Source organism: Homalodisca vitripennis, chromosome 6 (assembly GCF_021130785.1).
Source record: "Homalodisca vitripennis isolate AUS2020 chromosome 6, UT_GWSS_2.1, whole genome shotgun sequence".
In the NCBI taxonomy this organism is placed as follows: domain Eukaryota; kingdom Metazoa; phylum Arthropoda; class Insecta; order Hemiptera; family Cicadellidae; genus Homalodisca; species Homalodisca vitripennis.
The window spans coordinates 96,040,281-96,062,497 of NC_060212.1; the positions used below are offsets into that span (position 1 = coordinate 96,040,281).

General features: G+C 31.3%; 2 protein-coding genes across 6 annotated transcripts in view; one reads left to right on the forward strand and one right to left on the reverse strand.

The window, feature by feature from the left end:
• LOC124364576 (UNC93-like protein MFSD11) overlaps nucleotides 1–3,489 on the reverse strand; it is a 16,676-nt gene extending 13,187 nt beyond the window's left edge. The window contains exons 1-2 of one of the 2 annotated variants that reach the window (XM_046820135.1): nucleotides 3,350–3,489; nucleotides 402–571 (exon numbers count right to left, since the gene is read on the reverse strand). In XM_046820135.1, the coding sequence (XP_046676091.1) occupies nucleotides 402–571; nucleotides 3,350–3,451 (272 nt within the window). In that variant the 5' untranslated portion in view covers nucleotides 3,452–3,489. Of the gene's footprint in view, nucleotides 1–401; nucleotides 572–3,345 lie in introns of both variants that reach the window. The other variant, XM_046820136.1, reaches the window with a different exon arrangement.
• The window catches only part of LOC124364577 (NAD-dependent protein deacylase sirtuin-5, mitochondrial-like), a 27,864-nt gene extending 5,774 nt beyond the window's left edge, over nucleotides 1–22,090 (forward strand). The window contains exons 1-6 of one of the 4 annotated variants that reach the window (XM_046820138.1): nucleotides 3,093–3,266; nucleotides 9,939–10,205; nucleotides 15,367–15,587; nucleotides 19,277–19,419; nucleotides 20,240–20,390; nucleotides 21,553–22,090. In XM_046820138.1, coding sequence (XP_046676094.1) covers nucleotides 9,945–10,205; nucleotides 15,367–15,587; nucleotides 19,277–19,419; nucleotides 20,240–20,390; nucleotides 21,553–21,607 — 831 coding nt within the window. In that variant the 5' untranslated portion in view covers nucleotides 3,093–3,266; nucleotides 9,939–9,944 and the 3' untranslated portion in view covers nucleotides 21,608–22,090. Of the gene's footprint in view, nucleotides 1–3,092; nucleotides 3,267–3,530; nucleotides 3,671–7,368; nucleotides 7,512–9,938; nucleotides 10,206–15,366; nucleotides 15,588–19,276; nucleotides 19,420–20,239; nucleotides 20,391–21,552 lie in introns of those variants that run through there. The other 3 variants (XM_046820140.1, XM_046820139.1, XM_046820137.1) reach the window with 3 other exon arrangements.
• The last annotated feature ends 127 nt before the right edge of the window (nucleotides 22,091–22,217 follow it).

Sequence of the window (22,217 nt, forward strand, 5' to 3'; positions counted from 1 at the left end):
ACAACAAAAACATATGGTATCAAAACAAGTAAATTAATTAAACATGTAACCTTTCCTAAACACAGAGATAGATAAAATGTTTGAATAATAAATTTAAATTTAAATTTAAATTAACTGTGTCTCAAATTTAATCCAACTGGTGATTTTGATTGAAGAGCCATTATGTTAGCTTGTTCATATCTTCTTAGTAATTAATTTGGTGTAGTCTTTATTGTCATAATTTTGATTATGACATAATATTATTGTCATTTTTATATATATATATATATATGGGATTCATAACTCTGTTTTTATTTAATTTCAAAATTAAATATTACAGGACCAACTTCCCTCACTGCACCTGACCCTTTAAATTAAATGTTCTTAACTAAAATCAGAACAAAAAGTATAAGAAGACTGACGTGTATCCAACGGCAGCCAGGGCCATGCCGTAGCGAGGTCCGGTGAGGCTGACCATGGATGGCCCGAGCCACAAGCTTAGGGCGAATACCAAGTATGTGATCCCCAGACTGGTGTAGCCATCCACGGTGAACTCAGGCTTGTCCTCGTGTATACTGCTAATCAGTGTTTTCTGCGCAAGTTAACAAATGTTCACGCACATTCATTAAATTTCTTTTACTTTTGTCTATTTATTATTACTAGTTATATATTTGACAGTACTACATATATCACTTTAATGCAATCCTTTGTTGGACTTCAAGAATGATATCTAATTATTATAATTAGTGTACATCAATATGACACAACATTTTAACTCTGAAAACGATTTTTTACATTGAGAGGAACACATTGACTGATTGCTATTCATTCTTTAAAAATTGAAATTAACCTTCACAGCTATGGTCAGGGGCTAAAACTCTGCCAAGCCATCTGGTAATCTAAACTAAATACCTAATTAATGAGCATGTCCACTCTATTCCAGTCATTAGCATTTATAATGAATAAAACAAAATTGGACCCATGAGTAATCCCTGTGGCAACCTATTCAAAGTAATTAACCTTTTTATATTCTGATCAAATAATTAACAAAAATTAGTTTGGTCTGAATCCGAATCTGATCAAAATGTAGCAAAAATAATTTTTAAACATGGTTGTGATTTGAATTAGGGGAATTTCTTGTTCCCATATTTGCCTTAATAGAATTGTATGTAAAGAATATATCAAAACTTTACCCGGAAATTCAGAATTTAGTACAAGACCTGATTCATATTATTAAAAGTCCTTTTAGAAATAATTTTAGACATTAGACATCAATTCAGCCAATTTATTTCTCTGTAGTTAATATTAGTGTTAAGTTTACAAAAGTTGTTTGTTAATTTTATTAGTGTTAGATTTGATCAGTTAAATGATAAATAAATTTAGCTTGTTTTTCTGATGTACCATTATTATTTCAATTGCTTTAAGTTACTAAAATTGTTTCATGAATAAATATCTTTCAATAAAAATAAAAAATTGATTATCTTTTAAAGCTCTAAATTAAATATTGTATTACAATAAAACTCTAGTTCCGTTCATAATAAAAGAACCAGCTGTAATGTAACTATCTTGACATTTTTTCCTTTAAGAACAGTTCTAAGCCTTAAACTATTTTACTCTCTTATTACTACTGGTCTATAGAGTTTTGCTACATGTCTCATTTATAAGATTCAGAATCTATTGAATCTATTGAAGAACTAGTATATGTAATGTAGCTTTTTTAGTTTTCATGATATTATCTATCAAATTCTCACACTTAATAAAAGTTAAAACCTTCAAAAAACTATGTATATTATACATAAAACCTCAAATGCATATTAATGATCACACACTCAAACACTTAATGAACATTGTTTAACACCTTAATTATGACACAAGTCATGTACCCACTTAAGAACAGCAGAGTACATAGTAGTAATGTGGAAACATATACTACTTTTTTCACTTAAACATGTAATGTTCCACCATTTCAAATCATTTTCCATGTGTGTTCAAAGACATTGTAACATTTTTAAATAACTTTGTGATTATTACAGTATAATGCCAACTGAAACAAAACTTTAGTGTCAAAATGTGCTGCCTATAAAATTAAAAAAATCTTAAACCAAACCAAAAACCAAACATTTTTGTCTAATGCAGATCCTTAGGTCTTTTAATTAGTTTTTATTTTATTACATGATTAATTAAAGTAACATTTTGTGTTACAAATACTACATCTAATATTTAATGTGGTACAATTTAGTTTTATTGTCTTGCGTAGGGTCTTAGAATTTTTTATAAGTAGAGGTCATATTATGATTATTTATTACATGGTTTCGCTTTGATAAATGAAAGTTTAATTAGTACTAATACATATTTTCCTTCATTTTAAGTGCCTTGTGTGGCACAACTTAAAATACTGTCTTCTAAAGCCTGAAAGAGTTTAATCAAGTATCAATGTTTCTTTGACTAACTCAATTTATAGTTTATACATTTTTCATTTAATTATTTGTATTTAAAATGTTATCTATATGTTCAGAGGGGCTCTATATATACATATTTTTTAATACTGATGCCAAAGTTAGAAAATTCATTACCTTATACAATCTAAATTATTAAAACCTTGCTATCATCTGATCTAATGACATGTCATGTACTCTCTGCATTAGTAAAGTTATAACAGTGCCTGTAATTTGTGAAATTTTGTGATTTATTCTTAAATGAAATTTTAAATCTGTATGCTTCACGCTTAAAACTACATATGATTTTCAACAAAAAAGATTTTCTGTTTTCCCCCTAACCTGTTTAATGATAAAAACAAATCCTTATCTCAACTAAGATTGAGAACTTATTTTAAAGACTAACAATTATATTATGTTACTAAAAGGCGATAAGACATTGTTAAAGTCCCTAAATGCCAGTAATAAATAATGTTTTATCTGCAGTAGAATATAATATTCAATAATTAAAAAAAAAAACCATGAAAGATGATATATCATAACAAATTATTATATAATACGCGATTCCATTAAAAAAATAGAGATGCCAACAGACACACACACGGTACTTAGTTTTCAAAGGACACACCCCAAGAAGAACAAAACAGCTGATTTTCAAGGCTTTATACATTATTAGATTGTTTTGTTTGTTGACAGTTTGAGTTTTCACAGCGCGAAACATAACCTATACGAGCACTTGGTAGAAGTGAATCATAATTGATTAGTAGTAATTTTAGATATGTACGGTAATCATCAGTAATATCGTAAATATCACGAGCTCAGATTCTGTTAGATATTATTTGTCATGTTTTCGTAAGTAATTACAAGTAAATGCTAATTTTCAAGTTAACCTTTAATTTAATTTCTCTTTTCTTTAATTAACCTAACTAACTTACTTGCATATTAGTGACCGTGTAGTCTGCTGTAAAAAGTATCATAAAACACAATCCCAGTGAAATTACATTCCATAACTTTTTATCAAACCCTGAATGCAACATTTTTAACACTTTTACGTATCTTCACAGTGTAAACCAATCGGCCGTTTCTTCAACAGTGATGAAATTTGCAGATTTTTTGGGGTCAAGGCTGTTGACCTAGACCAAGCTGTCAATTAAAACGCTTGTCATTGCAAGTTTCCTCTTCTTTCAGCACCTTGTTAGTTATAAATTTGAGTTGAGATTGACAAATATCTTCTTTGTTTATTCTTTCTGAAATAGGTAAAAATTATTTTTAACAATACAATCAGTCAAGAAAATCAGTCACATTTTTACACTATGCATGCAACCAAACATAATAATAAATTATATACATAAAAAAGGTAGTATAACTTCTCAACTTAGTTAGGTATATAAAGGTGAAAAAGTAACCAACCGATTAACTATTTACTTTCCAGTAAATAACTTGCATTGAAGCAAGATTTTTTACATTTTGTGTTTATTCCATTTTACGTTAACTTATGTTTAACCCATATTGTGGTAAGTAACTATTATAGGGTGACAGGAGGAGATCAGTATGCCTCAGGTAGTCTTCAGTAAATATTTACAACTCTGTGATGAGGAAAAATCTCATTTCCAGCTTTGGGAGATTTTGAGTAACTCTGGGTTTTAGTTTTAAAGATTTTGTTTAATTCCAGAACAAATTTGATATAATAAGTGATCCTGACTAGGTCTGGATTCATTATTTGTTAACTACATAAGAGGATTTTACAACACACCAAACTCCATAATATACCCAACATTATAATAATCAATCCTTTGAATGCCACAGAAATTTGTTGTTAAAATAACTGCATAAGATTTCAGAATGTTTTCTGTAGATTTGTAAGGATTTCGAATAAAAGCTATTGTACAACAACTATCCTACTTAACTCAATTTTTTACTATACCAATTTTTTGTTTATAAAAAGTGAAGTTTGTTATATAATGATGTAAAATAGTTTATAGAATATAAATTTTCGTAATCAATAAAAAAAACCACAGAAAACTTTTATAAACAAATAAGTTAAGTTGACTCTGTTTTACATAGAACTTTGTATTTTTGAACTAAGATCTGTTTTATAACTATACATATTATATGAGAGACTAAAGAAATTGAAATTGAATTCATGTACAGTACATTTCTTTGAGACATGTAAAGAGTTGCAAGCATCTAAATAAAAACCTACCAGCTATTGCCACTGCTACCAGCCTTGAAGATAGCCAAGATAAGATAAAATAAGCCAAGATTGACAAGCCTTGCCTGCTGGTAATCTAAGATGTAGCATAGATATGTTGGTGTAATACATGTAAAATACTAATCATATCACAGGCAATGTTTTTCACAATAATTAGGGTACTTCAAGTATAAGTTCAGTAGAATCATGTACTATAAAATGTTCATTTATATTGTTCTTACATAACCTTTATCAAATGGCAACAGCCAGATAAAAAACGAACATGTTTTTGCTTTTAAAAGATTGTATTGTGATTTATTTTAATAAATCTATAACAGTAAACACCCAAATGTTTAAAGAAGTAGGCCTAATAACCGTTTATAAAACAACAATGCTTATTAAAACCAATTTTTTGTCCATTTTATATTGATTATTTTAGCAAATATATAACAGACAATTAGACATATAAGTTCTACTAATTGCTGGAGAGTCTGAATTTGGACGAGAGCAGAGCAAATTGCATTCAATAATAAAACCAAACTCGACAACTGTGTTTTAACTAAGTAGTGATTGGGAATAAATAGTCTTCATTCGGTTTAGTCTTAGCCTACTGTTCCTGACAGTTGAGTTACTGCCGGAACTACTATGCAGTATTTTAGAAGACGGTAACTAGATAGTTCTAGGGTTGCAAAGTACCGTAAAGGAATTTTCTATCCCTATCACATAAAAATTCAAATTCCGTTTATACACAGAACAGTAATTTTGTACCCTAGATTTATTGAAATTAGTCAATTAGTTTTATCATAAAAATTCTCAAGTTTGTTTCAGAGCCACCTCATAATTTTCCAGGTGTAAAGTGATAAATTCATTAAGTTCTTCCTAAATTATTTATTACTTTCTTCACCACTTTAGGTAGATTTTTCAAAAGGTTTTAGCTGGATACATTGTTTTTCTTTAATAGAGCTTTAATTCACAATGTTTAAGGTTAATTTCACTTCTTGAGCTAGTGTTATAATTGTAAAAACACGTTTCCTCCAAGTCACTATTATTTTTTTAACGTATTATACATCATATATGTACAGAGAATAAGCTGTTTAGCTATTTAAGTCTTTAGAATATTGTTTGACTAATCCATTTTGTTGTAAATTTAGTATTATTTTAATTTTTTTCCTGAAACCTTGCTGATTTTGTTCAAGTATTTAGTATTTTTCTAGGAATTTGTACCACTTGTTATAAGCTATTTTTCAAATATTTTTGATATTGATGGTAGATTTGAATTGTAACTTATCACTGTATAAACTTTGGAATTTGTCAAGTATCAAACTAGGAATGGTGAAACTCACAGAGGGGATGTTAAGAGGCATATAGGCACACCCTATAGCAGCCATTATTAAACCTAATCCCAGAAAATTGCAATAAAAAGGTGAAAGGTAAAATAAAATGTAACATTTTCAAGTGCTGCTAAAATCCGACATCTCTGCTCACACCTACAAATGATACCTAGAATGTCTGGTTTATACTATTAATGGCAAAATTTGTTCTGTCAACCCAGAGTTCAAACAAAAACTTGAAAAAGTTTGAATTAGTCTGAAGAAGTCTAGTATTATTCGACTAAGTAAAATTTGCTGATATTCCACAGAAAGAAATTTAGCAATGTTCAACCTTTAGCAGATTTATGAACCTAGGTACTTGGAAGTCATTTAAAAACAAATGTATGGATAGTATAATAAACCTTTCAATTCCACTATTTCCACTAGGACAATTTGAATCATAATACTATCAATAGAGCGTTAGTCTATTTTATTAGGACATTCATTATCATGCTCTACCTATGAGTTTCACAATATTATAGACAGATAGTAGACAGTGTTATGCATTTTTTAAAGTAACTTTATGACTCATTTTATTTAAAAGTTGTATACTATTCTGTTACTTTTATACTAGTAACAGAAAATTGTACGTATACTAAATAGTATATAATTAAAGAAGTTTCTATTCAAACAAGTTAAAAATGTAAAAAACAAGAGTATTCTTATTTTACTTTCCCTGTGATGGAGAAAAGTTATTTCAATTACTTTGCTTCAGAACATATTACCTAAAACTAAATGCTAGGTTTTAAATAGATACTCAATAGATAGTATAAAAAATCAGTCACATTTGAGATTTTATGTAATGTGAAAGAATCTAAAATAATTCTTCTCCACCAAGAAAACAGTAACTAGATAGGCAGTAATGTAAAAAATATGTCAGGCATGAATAAACTTTATCTATTTTTTTATATATTCAATATTAAACAAATTGTTTACAAAGAAATTTCTACTAGATTTGGAAATGCGTTAATGGAAAATTAGTATTTACTCTATGTGTTAAAAAGTTATTAAAATAAAGTTATAATAACTAAGAGTATTGATTTAAAAGTTGTAAATGTAAATGTAGCAGCACTCATTGTTGTAAAAAACTCATAATGAGAAAAATTAATTTATTATCATTTATTACCTTTGATTGTCGTCTTCCCAGTATCATGAGGCCACTGGTTATTGACGACTCAGACTGTGACACAAACAATTATGGTGGATTAGTACTAGTACAATAACATGAGAGGCGCAAGCAAAGCAATTCTTGTGCTCAGCAGTGAATACTGCTTACTTTACTGCCTGCCTGTGTTTATTAGTCTGAAAATAGACAGCAAAGCGTAGTAAAATGTAATGCACCACTGGATTGGTGGTTCTTGGTGTGTTTTATATGTTATCTTGTGTATTTATATATCCCTGCCCCAACACTATTTGTCCAAGTTGAAAAATTCATTTGATAGAAACGAGAAGGTTGGATTTTATATTTGGCAAGGAAGGTTATCGAGTTTGGACCAAGTGAATTATATTCCATGACAGACAAAACATCCAGATTTGGTAATAATAATTTAAGTACTATAAATAAATTGTATAGTAAATTTTAATTAAATCTATTGTCAATTACTGTTGTATTAACACTGGTGATATGTATGTTTGTCTGTTATTCCTATTAACTGAGCTGAAATTGTGTATAAAACACTTCATTAAACTCAGAAAAGTAAAGATTATAATGATATCATTTATTTTCTTCTTCATTAATGTAAAAATCAAACCATGCAATAATTATGTTTTATTTTATATAATTAATTATATTTTATTAACTTTGTATTCAGTTATGAGGGTCTGATGATGTTTTAGATGAACACAAAAGGCCTCACAAAATGAAATATAATTATTGGACAGATTGACTTTTTAAATTAATGAAGAATACTAAATCCAATAAGTAAGTTTAATCTAAAATTTATTTAATTTGTCTTAAATGTTTTGAAATGTGTGCTATACAAGAAGATAAGTAATGTTCTTCAATAATGTCTCTGCTAAAACTATATCTTTTTATTATAGATATTATTTTATTAGTGTGATATTACTGCAAATAAAGTTGACAGTTTTGTTGTAAATATTAACATTATTTTATTTTACATAAATTAGTGGCAACTTTAAAAGGATTGTAAGCAAAATTCAAAACATATATTATCTTATTTTTCTGACATCTGAATAACATCTCTTACACATAAACTTACCACAGATTCTTTCAAAGATCGAACACAACTGACCAGTTTTTACAGAAACCAAATAAGTTTAGTGAATTACTGTATTGTGATTGTCAGGGTTACCAACTGTGGAATCAACGGAGAAACAAGATAAAGTTTATAACTGTTTAAGCTCCTGAAGTAATCTTGACAATTTTGCTGTTTTTAAGAGTTGCATCTTTATGATTAGACAAGAATACGATACTGCCTAATACACTGAATAGCACCCGTGTGTCTCGAGATTAGTTTTATGTTGTTATTTATAAGACACAGGTTGTGCAATATATACCTTTGTCTCTTGGTATAATAAAATAAAATTGCAGCCATTGCTTGTTTAATCGGTTACTGTATGTGTCAAATTAAATTGTATTTTTAAAATATCTAACTTGTTCATTAATTTTATAAAATTTAAAAATTTTTTAGAATTTAGGATGTTGTATAAGATTTATACTTTTGTATCCATCCACTTGAACAAAGAGTTATGATGGAGTTTGATTACAGGACTAACTGTCAATCGTTATTTGAAAGCTAAAACATGAACAAACTTAGAAATGTAAATGACAAATTATGGTTGGGGTTGATTACAGGACATACTGTCCAGCAATATTGTGCAGTTTATATCTTTTAGTTTCTTGGTATAATAAAATAAAATTGCAGCCATTGCTTGTTTAGTCAGTTACTGTACATTCCAAATGTAATTGTATTTTAAAAATACCTAACTTGTGTTTATTATTTTTATAAAAGTTAAACATTTTTAAGAATTTAGGGCATTGTATAAGATTTGTACTGTCGACCATTATTTCAAAAGTTGAAACATGAACAAACTCAGAAATGTTTACTAAGAGTTATGATTGAGGTTGATTACGGGACAAACTGCCAACCGTTATTTTGAAAGCTAAAACATGATCTAACTCAGAAATGTTTATGACGAGTTATGAAGGGGGTTGATTACAGGACAAACTATCGATAATTATTTCTAAAGTTAAAACATGAACAAACTTAGAAATGTTAATTACAAGTTATGATTTGGATTGATTATAGGACAAACTGTTAATCGTTATTTCAAAAACTAAATAATTTTAATTAAACCTCCTTCTATATGTATGAAATTTTGAGATCTGTCCAAAATAATATTCTACTTTATCTTATCACAATCTAACTTGTTTGGAAAATTTCTTTGTACATGGGTATAGGAATTTATAATATGGTTCCAAATTTTTTGAAAGATCTCCCTAAATCATCATTTGACAAACCTGAAGGAAGCTATTACTGGTAAAAGCCTATTATAATACTGAAGAAATGTTAAATGATACCTTAAGATATATTACTTAGTCTTTTAACTATCTGCTAAGTAGTACCATTTCTATTTTCTTATTTATTTTTAAATACACATTATGTTTTATGTAATTAATCTAATAATTATTTGATGACTTCTAAGGTTTATCACATTTAATTTATGTAATATTGTATTAGAATACAAAATACTATGCCAATGCACCAGTTTGTATTTACTTTTGTAACTATCTTTACAAATGTCATGTTTAAGAAATAATTTGATTTAAACTAAAAATTGTAGATGTGTTTAAATTTGTAGTAATTGTATTAATTCATCTCTGTATAATATTATTCTTCTGTTTTAATGATTTCACATGTGGCACTATATAATCCAATATGGTTATCAGTTCAGTATTTTACTTGTATAATCAAATTAATATCTTATGTATTATATTTCCAGTGCTTGATGGCATCTAGACCAGCAGTCAGCAGCGACATGGCACGGTTTAAAGAAGTGCTGTCAATGGCCCAAAGAATTGTGGTAATCTCCGGAGCTGGTATCTCAGCTGAGTCGGGTGTCCCAACATTCCGCGGTGCAGGGGGATTGTGGCGCAAATACCAGGCACAACGCCTTGCTACTCCTGAGGCATTCAACCGATCTCCCTCACTTGTCTGGGAATTCTACCACTATAGGCGGGAACTTGTACTCACCAAGAAACCCAATCAGGTGAGAAGGTTGATTTTCCTCAAGCTACTACAAGAAACTTAATATGAGGTCTAAACACATACTTACGATTTATGTGCTTCTCATTCTACTTGATTGAAAGTTTGACTGTGCACCAATTTAGATTTTAAATGTTTATTTTTATGTGGGTAATTTTGTATGTACCAGTAACTTACAAGTTTTATTAATTTGTACAAACCTTAGTGAAACTTTCAAAATGAGTTTTATTGGAAATAAAGATACCACTGTAGAAAGTGTAGTTTACACGTTTGGTAGGAGCAGCACGGATCCGTGCCTTGCCCTTTCCCACCAGGATCGTCTGGTATAGAACCGTGATGCCATGACGTTTAACATAAATTACAGCTTGCGTTGTAGAAGATCGGATGAGTGTTTGCTCCGTTCTAAATATTGTTACTATTGTACTGGTTGTTCTTTGGCTTGTGGGTTGGTTTCAGTACTGTGTCTATTGTGAGAGCTTCCTGTGACGCTACGTCAATTCAAGACTGCTGGAAGACTGACAAGAAATACAATATAAAAATTTTTCGTAAATAAACAAGCCTTGGAAGATTCCAATTGATCTTGAGATGTTTGTATTTTTGTTCCAGAAACCTATAAGATGAGGCTCCTATTGATCGGCTCTTTGAAATCTAGTCCACCTTAGAGTTGTTAAACAATAAAATGATGTTAATTTATCACTTGTCAAAAGAAATGTCCCTTGATGAAGGCATGATTTTGTGGACTGCAGTTAAGGAAAGGAAAGCGCTATAAATATGGCATAAAATTGTCCACTTTCTGTGAACTTGAGGGTTTGATTGTTAGGTTTATGATGTACTCTGATAGATTATAATTTTGGGAGGAAAAGGACATTACAGTATATGTATAGGACTTATGAAATGTACTGCATCTCATGTGATTTTTTTGTAATAAAGGCCATGCTCTCTACATGGACACTCCTAGCAAAAATTATTGCACGTTACGAGCTGAACAAAAGTTCAGCCTACAACCTGTTGTAACAGCCAATTTGAGAAAGGGTGAAACTACCTACCAGTATGGAAACAGGATTTTAGTGGGATATTGGAAAGGTGAATGGGATTTTCTATACATCTCTATTCAAATACCATGCAAAACAATAGAGAAAATCCTGTAGTTGATTGTAATGACCACATGAAGGGAGTGAGCAGAGCAGACTATCTTATATCTTACTACTCTATAAAACTAGAAACGATCAGGTGATACAAAAATAATTTGTACATTTTATTCAAATGGCAATGGTAAACGGTTTGTTCTTCATGCACATGGGTAGAGATATGGAAAACATGACATTTTGAGATTTCATAGACAAGTTAGTAGATAATCTTTTACCCCCATGAATCTACTAGATTACTACTAGAGCCTCCTGAATCTTCCAAGGAATCCTCTTCACTACCTAGTCCAAAATTAATAGTAAGACCAGAAGTGTGACCGGAAAAGGAAAATTGCAGAGTTTGTGCAAAAAATGGCTTGTACAAGCACGCACACCCTATGTGTGCAGTGCGTGAACAGGACAACCTGCATTTTGTCCAATTCGTTATTTGAATTTTTCCATACAATTAAAAAAATTGATTTTGGTAGGTTGGAGGATGTAAATACAGTAGCATAAATACAGGGTGTATATTATGTCTGGAAACACCCAAATATATACTTTAATAATTTAAATATAAATTTGAAACCTCTTACAATCGTGATAGAGATTGGGCATCTACTTTTTGGAACAATGTTTTGTTATGTCACACCAACGGGGGACGTCCTGCCGAGGGTATCGGGAATATTCTTAATGGAAGCCTATACCTTGTGATACATAATTTTTAAAGGTAATAGCTTACTGAATTGAATGCCACAAACCGCATCTCAAGGGAATTATTCTATCAGAAAATAGAGCATTTTTAGTATTGAAAAATTTACTGATGTTCAACAATGTAATTTTAACATGGTTCTTGCACAAAAATGTGTTTACACTAGTTTTTTAGCATTTTTTTTTTAAATGTTCAATTAAATAAAACAAAAATATTATTTTGAGCTGGTTCTATTAGCACAAATTTGCCAGTTTTTTATTACAGTACAATTATGGAAATACTTATGTTATTGATTTCTTATTACAAATAAAAAAATAATGTATGCTGTTAGAAAAGTCTTTACAACAAACGTTTTACCTGCATTTGGTGTCAAAGCAATTGTTCGAACTGTGTTCCTTCTACGGTTTGACAATGAGCCAATCTTGTGTAAAATGATTCGACAGAGTTGCCTAACATTTCTTCAGTTATCAAAAGCAATCTCCTCTATAATCCTGTTTCTTAGGTCTTCCAAATTATGAGGCTTTCTTCTATAAACATTGGATTTTAAATGACCCCATAGGAAATAATCGATTGGTGACAAATCCGGAGATCTTGGAGGCCATTCGATTTCTCCTCTTCGGCCAATCCATTTATGAGGAAACCTTAAATCCAAATACTCTCTTACCTGTCTCCCATAATGGGTGTGAGCACCATCCTGCTGAAACCATACATTATCAAAGTATTCTCCTGATGCAATTTGAATAGCTGGGATTATTTCATTTTGGAGCATATTGTAGTAAAGTTCGGCATTTAAATTTCCATTGATGAAAAAGGGTCCAACAATTTTGTTACCTAAAATTTCCACACCATACGTTCAGTTTTTGTGTTGCTGTGAATGGGACTCAGTAATCCAATGTGGGTTTTCACTAGCCCAGTAACGGGCAATTGTGCCTGTTAACATTGCCATTTAGGAAAAAAGTTGCCTCATCAGAAATAGTATGTTGGTCAGAAAATCTCTATTGTCATCACATTTGCGCATCACAAGTTCACAAAACTCAACTCTTCTGTCCGTAATCATCCTCACTTAACTGTTGGACTAAATGAACTTTAAATTGTTTGTATTTATTAATTTTCAAAAATCTTACTCACAGACATAGGGTGCATATCATGTTGCTGTGCAGCTTTTTCTGAGCGATGTATGTGGGTCTTCAATAAATGTTTGCAAAACATCTAGTGCATGTTCTTCATCTGTTGCAGATTGTATCCTACCCGACTTTGGCCGATTACGTACACTCCCTGTCATTTCAAAAACGCTCAATAGTTTTTGATATTGTTGAAACACTTATGGAGATTCCTTTCTGGGAAAGTGTCATTAAACAAATTACAAACTTCCCGATAAGATCTTTGACGATCGCCATATCCTCGCATCATCAACAGAGTAATTCGTTCTCTTTCAGACAATTCCATTAAAATTCCAAATAAAAACTTGAACTACTGTAATTAGATAACTTGTTGACAGCAATGCTTCAGAGACACTGATTAACTCGACAGGAATGATATGACCTTTGTCATTTGTAATTCCCAAGCTTAGACCTGTCTAGTGAAAGCTCCATGCTCAACAAACTGAAACCTGTAGACCAGATGATTAATAACACAATAATGTTTCTCATAGGCTAGTGACCTTTGCCTCTTTAAACCTTCCTGCTGACTGGAAAACACCAAGTATAGATTCATAAGTAATCAGAGAGAAAGTGGACTCATAAGTTTTATTCCATTGTAATAAAAACTGGTAAATTTGTACTAATGAAACCAGCTTAAAAATAAATTGTTTATTTTATTTTAATTGAACATTTAAAAAATGCTAAAAAAATTAGTGTAACACATTTTGTGGCAAGAACCATGTTAAAATTACATTGTTGAACATCAGTAAAATTTTCAATACTAAAAATGCTCTATTTTCTGATAGAATAATTCCTTTGAGATGCAGTTTGTGGCATCCAATTCAGTAAGCTATTACCTTTAAAATTATGTATCACAAGGTATAGGCTTCCATTAAGAATATTCACGATACCCCCGGGCAGGACGTCCCCCCGTTGGTGTGACATAACAAAACATTGTTCTAAAAAGTAGATGCCCAATCTCTATCACGATTGTAAGAGGCTTCAAATTTATATTTAAATTATTAAAGGATATATTTTGGGTGTTTCCAGACATAATATACACCCTGTATATAATTATCCCTGCTATGACATCAGATATAGCATTTAGAGTGTATGAACTTGGTAACCTAACAGTGGAATGAGCGGGCACGAGAGTGAATACTGTGACATTGTTCTGTTCTAGAGACGCACAAATTTTATTATGTAAGAACTAAATAATACTGAAAAATAGTAAAACTTATCAGTGTACTTCATCAAAATATGTAGTCTTGAAAACTTGAAAAAAATGTGAATTAAATGTTTTTATTCACTTTCTTTTGTTTCCATTCCGTCAAAGAATTAAAAATGCATTATATACATATGATGCACAATTTAATACCAAAAAAGCATATACAGTTGGATAATTGTTACAAAATAAAAATTTTTTAAATATGTAATACACTATTTATACATGATTTTTTTTTTATTCTAGCTGTGTGCCATATGATTTTACAGGATTGTTAACATAATGAAATTTTTTGAACAAAAGTTTTGAATAATATTACTATTTAAAACAACTCTTTTCTTTAATTTGGTATGCTAAACATATCAGTTGATACTTTAATAAAGGTGCCGTGATGATTCTCGGTAATGCATCACGATCGCACCTCTAGTGTTTTAGCAGTGATCTAATACACTGTGATCATGATTCGTAGCACTTCTAGGATTAGTATTTCATAAAATATATTCACAAAATGTCATTTTTATAACTATTGTATTACATTTTAAAACACAATAGTTTTGTAGATTAGTAAAGTATATGTTCTAAAAACAGACAACAACAGCCTTTATACTTAAAATTGTCTTATACAGTACATGTGGCCAAGGTGGTATACATTAAGAGCCATCATGTTATTGAAAGCAATAAGAAAAGTTGTGAAACAAAAGAATTTATCTATATTATGAAATAGGTTTGTCCACCAGATATACATTTATATATGACTTGACCGAAAATCATATGAGTACTGATATACAATACGTTTTTAAATGATTTTAATCTTATGTTTTTTAATAGAAACTACAGTGGAGCATCGTAATATGGATATTTGAATTAGTGATGCTGATTAATGAAGTAATTGAATTAATTAGTTATAGACATAATATATTAATATCCAATTAGTTAAACAAAAATACATTCAAGTTGAATGGACACAGGCGCATTTGTCGATAGCAGAGTTTGAGAAGCAATTGGACCACGAGGGCCAGGGTCGCAGACTGACACTTCTGACGCAGAATGTGGATGGACTGCATCTGGCTGCAGGATCGTGCAACGTCGCAGAGATCCACGGCTCACTGTTCAAGACCCAGTGTCTCTCGTGTGGTGAAGTCGCAGTCAACAGAGACAGTCCCATCTGTGAGGCACTGCGCGGCCGAGGGTAACTGTCTCTCTTCTGTTTGTCTGTTGTATCTGAATGTCGTCACCACATTATATATTATGTTATATTTGTAGTCCTACTCAAATTTAAAAATATACATCTGTCTTTAACCCTTTCAGTGGCAGACAATTTTTTTGAATGTTAGTTAATAATGCCAAAGATATTTTTACAGGTGTTATCCTAAAGTGCTGTGCCATTTTTAGCAATTGGCATTATAATAAAATGTTGTAACTTTTTTTATTTTGTACAAAAATGTGTATATTAACACTAAATTTACTCCAAAACTTCGTACTCTACAATAAAAACCAAAAATAATAACCAATAAAATCTAAAAAGATTTTTCTTTTTTAATTTTTAGGTTTTACACTGAAATAAGTACCCAGAAAAATTCTCACACTCAATAATGTTATGCACACTCACACTAAAAGAACACTCTATTTTAAACATATCCATTAATTTTTGTCAAATTATCACAAAAAATAAAAAATATTTTAGCATTGTTTAACGCTGCTTACTTTTTTATGAGGAACTAATTGCATATCTTGATTAGCAAATGTCCATTTCCTTTAGTATTTTCCTTATGAGTGAAAGACATAATAAAAACTATGTAACAATGTACAATAGAACAAAAAAGAATAGGCCCAAAATGATTTTGGCTATTTGCAAATATTTACATGATAAAATAAATATTTGTTGCAAAGTTGTCATTTAGGTATAACTGAGCAGGTCTAGCAAGAGCCGTGACCGGCGCGAGAGGGGACGTGGAGTAGGGCATAGAGGGGCGAGAGGGAGGGAAGCACTGAGCCGCCTGGCCTCGCAGAGCGGCACCGACGTGCTCACAAGCAACCACTATTCACAGATACGACATTCTAACCGCAGTCATAACTACTTATACCTTAATATTAATATTAGTAACTACATCATCTATGGCTTTAAACTATATATGACGAAATTCTGACAAAAAGAATTCCAAAAATGTGTTGCTTCTATCGACTTGTCATGAAAAGCCATCAATTGATAAGGACTCAAAAAAACCTTTAATCATTGAGACATACAACGCAACCAAAGGTGCAGTTGATACTTTGGATCAAATGTGCCATCAAATGACGTGCAGCCGAAAGACGAGGCAGTGGCCATCATGTGTATTTTTTGCCATGATAAATATCATGCTAGTACGAGTAAATTCCTATGTTATTTACACTAGTAACATGGTGAAAATGGGCCCGAAACCGCTTTTAATGAGAAACTTTGCAATGCAAATCCAATATGACCTCATCACACCATGGCTTCAGCACCGTACGAACTACCCAAACTTGCCAAGAAAACTCCGCCAATCAATTGCTGAAATAATTAAGGCACCTCTTCAAACAAACAAAGTTAATGTCCCTCAACACCTCCGTCGAACAATTTGTGGAATATGTCCATCAGCAAAACGGAGGATGACGTCAATCTTTTACTGCCGATGTGCCAAGCCAATCTGTGCCGAGCATCGCGGAAGATGCTGTGTCCATTGTATAGATGAGATTTAACCATAGACTTAGTTTTAAAAAGGTTTACTAAGCTGTATTATAAGTGTTTATACATAGTTAAATGGCATTTTTGTAAAATAAAATGTATTTGTACATTTTTTGAATCCTGTCGTAATTTTTACGATTCGTTAGCTTTAACGTAACTTTTTGAACACGTTAGCTCTCTAGGGTTAAGGTCTTTGAATAGGTCGCTTCCACTATAAACACCTCGTGACGCAAGTGAAGGCCTTACCCAGAACCTCCTGGGTTCTCTGTCACATAACAAAACACAGGTAGCGGCAGCTAGAAGAAGAACATCCTCCTCGTTAGACATCTTCAAGAGTGGCTGTCCTAAAATGTTTAGGAACATTGTGTGCAAAATATTTCATGATAGTAGCAAAATATAAACAAAGTTCCAGGAACATGTTTTGTTTCCAGTGTAAACGCGGCTTAAGAGTATTTTCATTCAGTGGGGACCTTGAACGATTCATAATACTTCACTACATGCCTTAATTACACACATACACACAATTTAGTTTTATTTTAATTATAAACAAATGTAATCATAACCATAACATTCTAACAAAGCTGAAACAGCTGACTGACCACTATGAAAACATATCGTCTCGACTACAACATCATTGATGACCACCAACTTTATCGTAAACTTTCAAAATTGTTACTGATTGATCAGTTGTGTTTGTACCGCATACAACATGCTTAACAAATAAACGTAGCAATATTTGATATAAAATACGTAATGTAATATATTTTTTTAAGCATTTTCTTAAAAACGTCCAGTAACCCAGACGTTGGCACTGTAAGGGTTAACTAAAATGAAATATTTAATTCGGTTATTTTTAGTAATTTTTAATAATAATAATTTTTTTAGAAGAAAGGTATTTAAAGATGCCAAATTGTTTAAATTTGATGTTCTAAATAATTAAGTTAGTTTTTAGGAAGTTAACATCGCAGAGAGATGGACCAAGTAATAGCAATAGCAATACAGTGTGGAATTTTGTTGTTATTGAATTTTTTTTACTATGTGTGTTCAATGTTTATTAAATTTTAGCCAACAAAATTTTGTGACCAAAGATTGCCGGGTAGTTAATCAAAGAGTTGGCGGGAAACATATGTAGTGCAATAAAAATTACTATAAATAAAAAAAAATAAATTTAAAAATCTTATACTTTAAAAGATCTTTCCTATTTTTCATTTTATATTCTCTGATTATATCTTAAATGATAGATACAATCTTTTATAAATTAGTGTGAGGATTACAAAATAGTATTCATAAGTCAAATAACTTATAAGATTATGTTAAGTAATTAATGTATTTTTCTATTATTTTTACATATAACAGTTAGTTGAAATTTTACACAAAAAAATATAAAATGTGTTCTGATCCTAATTCACTACACGGGAGTTTGTAAAAAAACATGAATATAATTATGTTGTATACATTTTTTAACTTCTTAATCAGTTTTTGCTGTTTTATTTTTAGTAGTGACTTTAACTACTATGTCTGGATAATCATATTAATATTTTAAAATTTAATGCAAGTTATAATGAACAAAATATTTTCTTCTCACTCCATAAAAAAAATTTATTGATTGTTGTTGACTTTTCTAATGAAATTTCATACTATGTGTATATCTATCTATTGTAATGTATTGCTGTGGTGTGTTCAAGGAGTTTACTATATTACAGCTTTTGTAAGAGTCTATGTATACAGCAGATGCGATTGCACCCTATATCATGATTAGAACTATTTCAAACTTCAAATATGTGTTATTCAGTTATACATAGTTGTATATAATTTGAAAATGTTTGTTGATATTGCATTCAGTTATTGATTGGCTGAGAGAAAAATTTTATTTGTAACCCAGTTGACCATTTAAAAATAAAAAGTTGATTGATATATAAAAGTGTAGGAACAAATCATTGGCATTTATGGGGCTCAAGCCCCCTAAGTTTTGAAAAAGAAACATTAAAACAGGACCCAGTAGTTTTTTTTAAGTTTAAAAGTTTTGATGTCTTGAAGTTAAACAATTTTCTGGGGGAAGATTCCCGAGCCCCTGTTTTTAGAGGGTATTTTTGTACCTCCTAAACTATCCAGTGTTTGAGTCCCCTCCGAAACAATTTTCAACATACGCCCCTGTAACGAGTAATTATTTACAGTGCTCCAGATCTCGACAAAGATCTGCCAGAGATTCCGCTAAAGGAGTTGCCTCGTTGCAAGAAGTCCGGGTGCAATGGTCTTCTAAGACCTTACATTGTGTGGTTCGGTGAGAACCTTCACGAGGACGCCTTGGACAAAGCAAGTACGTGTTTCTTATATGACTTTTACTTAATTTCACATTTACTCTCATCATTACTTTAGTTAAATTACGATATGAATTATTGTGCAACTCGCTACAGTAATTGTTAGTTACTACAATTAAAAATTATTCACTTTTAATTTCTTAAGTTTTTACATCAGTCTGAATAATTCATTAAGTATAATTAATACAAACCAGTTAAGAATTAATTATAAGATTAGAAACCAGTTTTAATTAATTATTTTATGCTTGTCTATTTTCCTCCAGACATATTGAGACTAATTACAGTTACCCAAATCATTAAACTCACATTAATTTTAAACAATGATGTAATTAGTAAAGTGCAAGAGTGGGCAACCACCTTTGCTACAGCCCCTATTGAAAATACTCTTGAGTCCAAATTTTTCAACACCTTTAGAAAACTAAGAAACAATATACTACAAGTTAGTTTTATTAAATGTTGAATGAATTTTGGGTAGATTTACTGATCAATCAATTTATTACTAATGCCAGTGAATTAACTAGCTGTTACCTGTGTCTTCAGACAGAGAGGTGGTATAGAGGTGAGGTTAAATGGTAGAGAGGACTTTATAGTCCCAACTTCGCCTCTAATAAAGACATTTTTCATTTCACTCACAATCTTGTAGTTCAATCAAGAATATATGTCAAAAAGAATATGAATGGAAATAAACGTCAGCATAACTAGCTCAAATGATTATAAAAAATAATGAACTAGAATCTTTTTCATCAATATTTGCTTTTAAACACAGGGGTATTTTCCAATTGTGTGTTTTGTAATGATAAACGTACATGTTTGTGTCAGCTGAAGCCATAGAAGAGTGTGACCTCTGCTTGGTTGTTGGTACATCATCAGTGGTGTATCCTGCAGCAATGTGGGCTCCAGGTCTAGCCTCACGAGGGGTGCCTGTTGCTGAGTTCAATGTGGAACACACCGAGGCTACCCACCACTTTCAGTGAGTGCTTGTTGAATAATACGTCATTGGGTAATAATGTCTACCTTATTTCAGGCGAATATTTTCAATAGGTCAATCAGTTCATTTTAAAATAGCTCATATACTCTTTTTAATTGGTTTGTTTGATTTCTTTACATATACATTTTTAGTTCTACAGTAGGTTTCCTCTCGTTCGGCTTCGTTTGGTTTGGCCGCCGGATGGTTCAGCTGAAAACACTAGCGTATAGACAAAGGTGAATCAGTTCGAAGTATTTTTAGGGAACTTGGAGTTGGTAAAAGCACTGGAAAAATAAAAAACTAACCTATGATTGGAAGACCAAATACCTGTCAAACGACTTTTATTTACATTAACTAAATTTGTATAAATGGCAAATATATTTCTGGATGAGTACAGAAAAGGGTGTGGATATATAAAATTCAAAACCTGCCAGAAGCTTAGAATGTTTTTTTCTTATTTCACATAGCAAGGTTGGGGATAAGAGCTCTCTCTAACACAACCTGGGGACCAACAGTTTAAAGGTGAGAACCACCACCAATGGCTGGGCAGGCTTGCAAGGACAGGATCGCTTAGCGGTTACCCATCCAAGCAGCAGCCATGCTCATCGTTGCTTGACTCAGTTTTATGACCTTGAGTTGAACATTTGCCTCTGAGTTGCACCGGTTTTTACTTTCTGACATATATATACATTTTTTTGTTTTCCTTTTTTATTTGTTAAAATGTACTTGATTGGTTTTACCACTAAGCCCTCATTGTATTTTTTAAATCCTCATACTACTGAACATCAAGCTACAAACATCAATGAAGATATATCAATGAACTGTTGTGTCATTGAAAAACTAGTTAACAATGAATGCAATACCTTGGCAACAGGATTGTTTGAGTAATATCATTAAAACATCTTTTCTAATAGTACCATGTTATAGGTATTGTTTCTGAGCATGTGTTCTTTTCTCAAAGGGAGAAGAGGCTCAAATATTGCCTCAATGCTAAAACCATACACTAAGAAAGGGTGAGAAATATTTATCTCATAACGCTGCCTGTAACTATAGAGTCATCTCATAATTTATCATAAAACAGTAAATTAAATTGTATGCTTACACAAAGGAATCTACGAAATGACAACATATTGTAACTATTGCATTATTTTGTTTTTCATTTCAGGTTTCACTTCCAAGGACCTTGCTCACAGACCATACCAGCTGCATTAAGTACATAATTGAAGACAGTGATATTAAATAGGTTGGACATAATCCAAAGCTTTTAGTGAGAAAGGTAATCAACATAGTCAATGTAATTCTTACTCCATTCACCTTCCATTTTAAGCTTCAAAACAGTGAAAGTTATTCCATTGCAACCAGTACAAACATCATATACTGATGTTAGTCTCTATATACGAGATATAGAGATGTACTATTGAGATATCGCCAGCTGGCTATGGATGATGGGTTCGAATCATCATCAATTGGTTTGAACCATTATTCCTTTGACACTGTTGCATGATTGGATTCAAGAGTAAAGAATATATGTTATGTTTGGATCTCTTCAGTTAAGAGTATACTTCAGAGCTCAAACCTATGACAACTTCAGATGGAATAACTTTGGTTGTTTTGAAGCTCAAAGCGGAAGGTCGATGAAGTATGAATTAAATAAACTTCATTGATATTGTATCACATTAAATGGTTTGGCGTTAATACTGTAATTGCTTTGTTTTATTCCCCAGGTAAACCTGTGTTCTTCCTCACTATTTAGTGAGGTGATGAAGGAAACCGTTATTGTCTCCTACAAGTTATCTCGTGGTGGATGAGGTTTTGAGCTATTAAACTCAT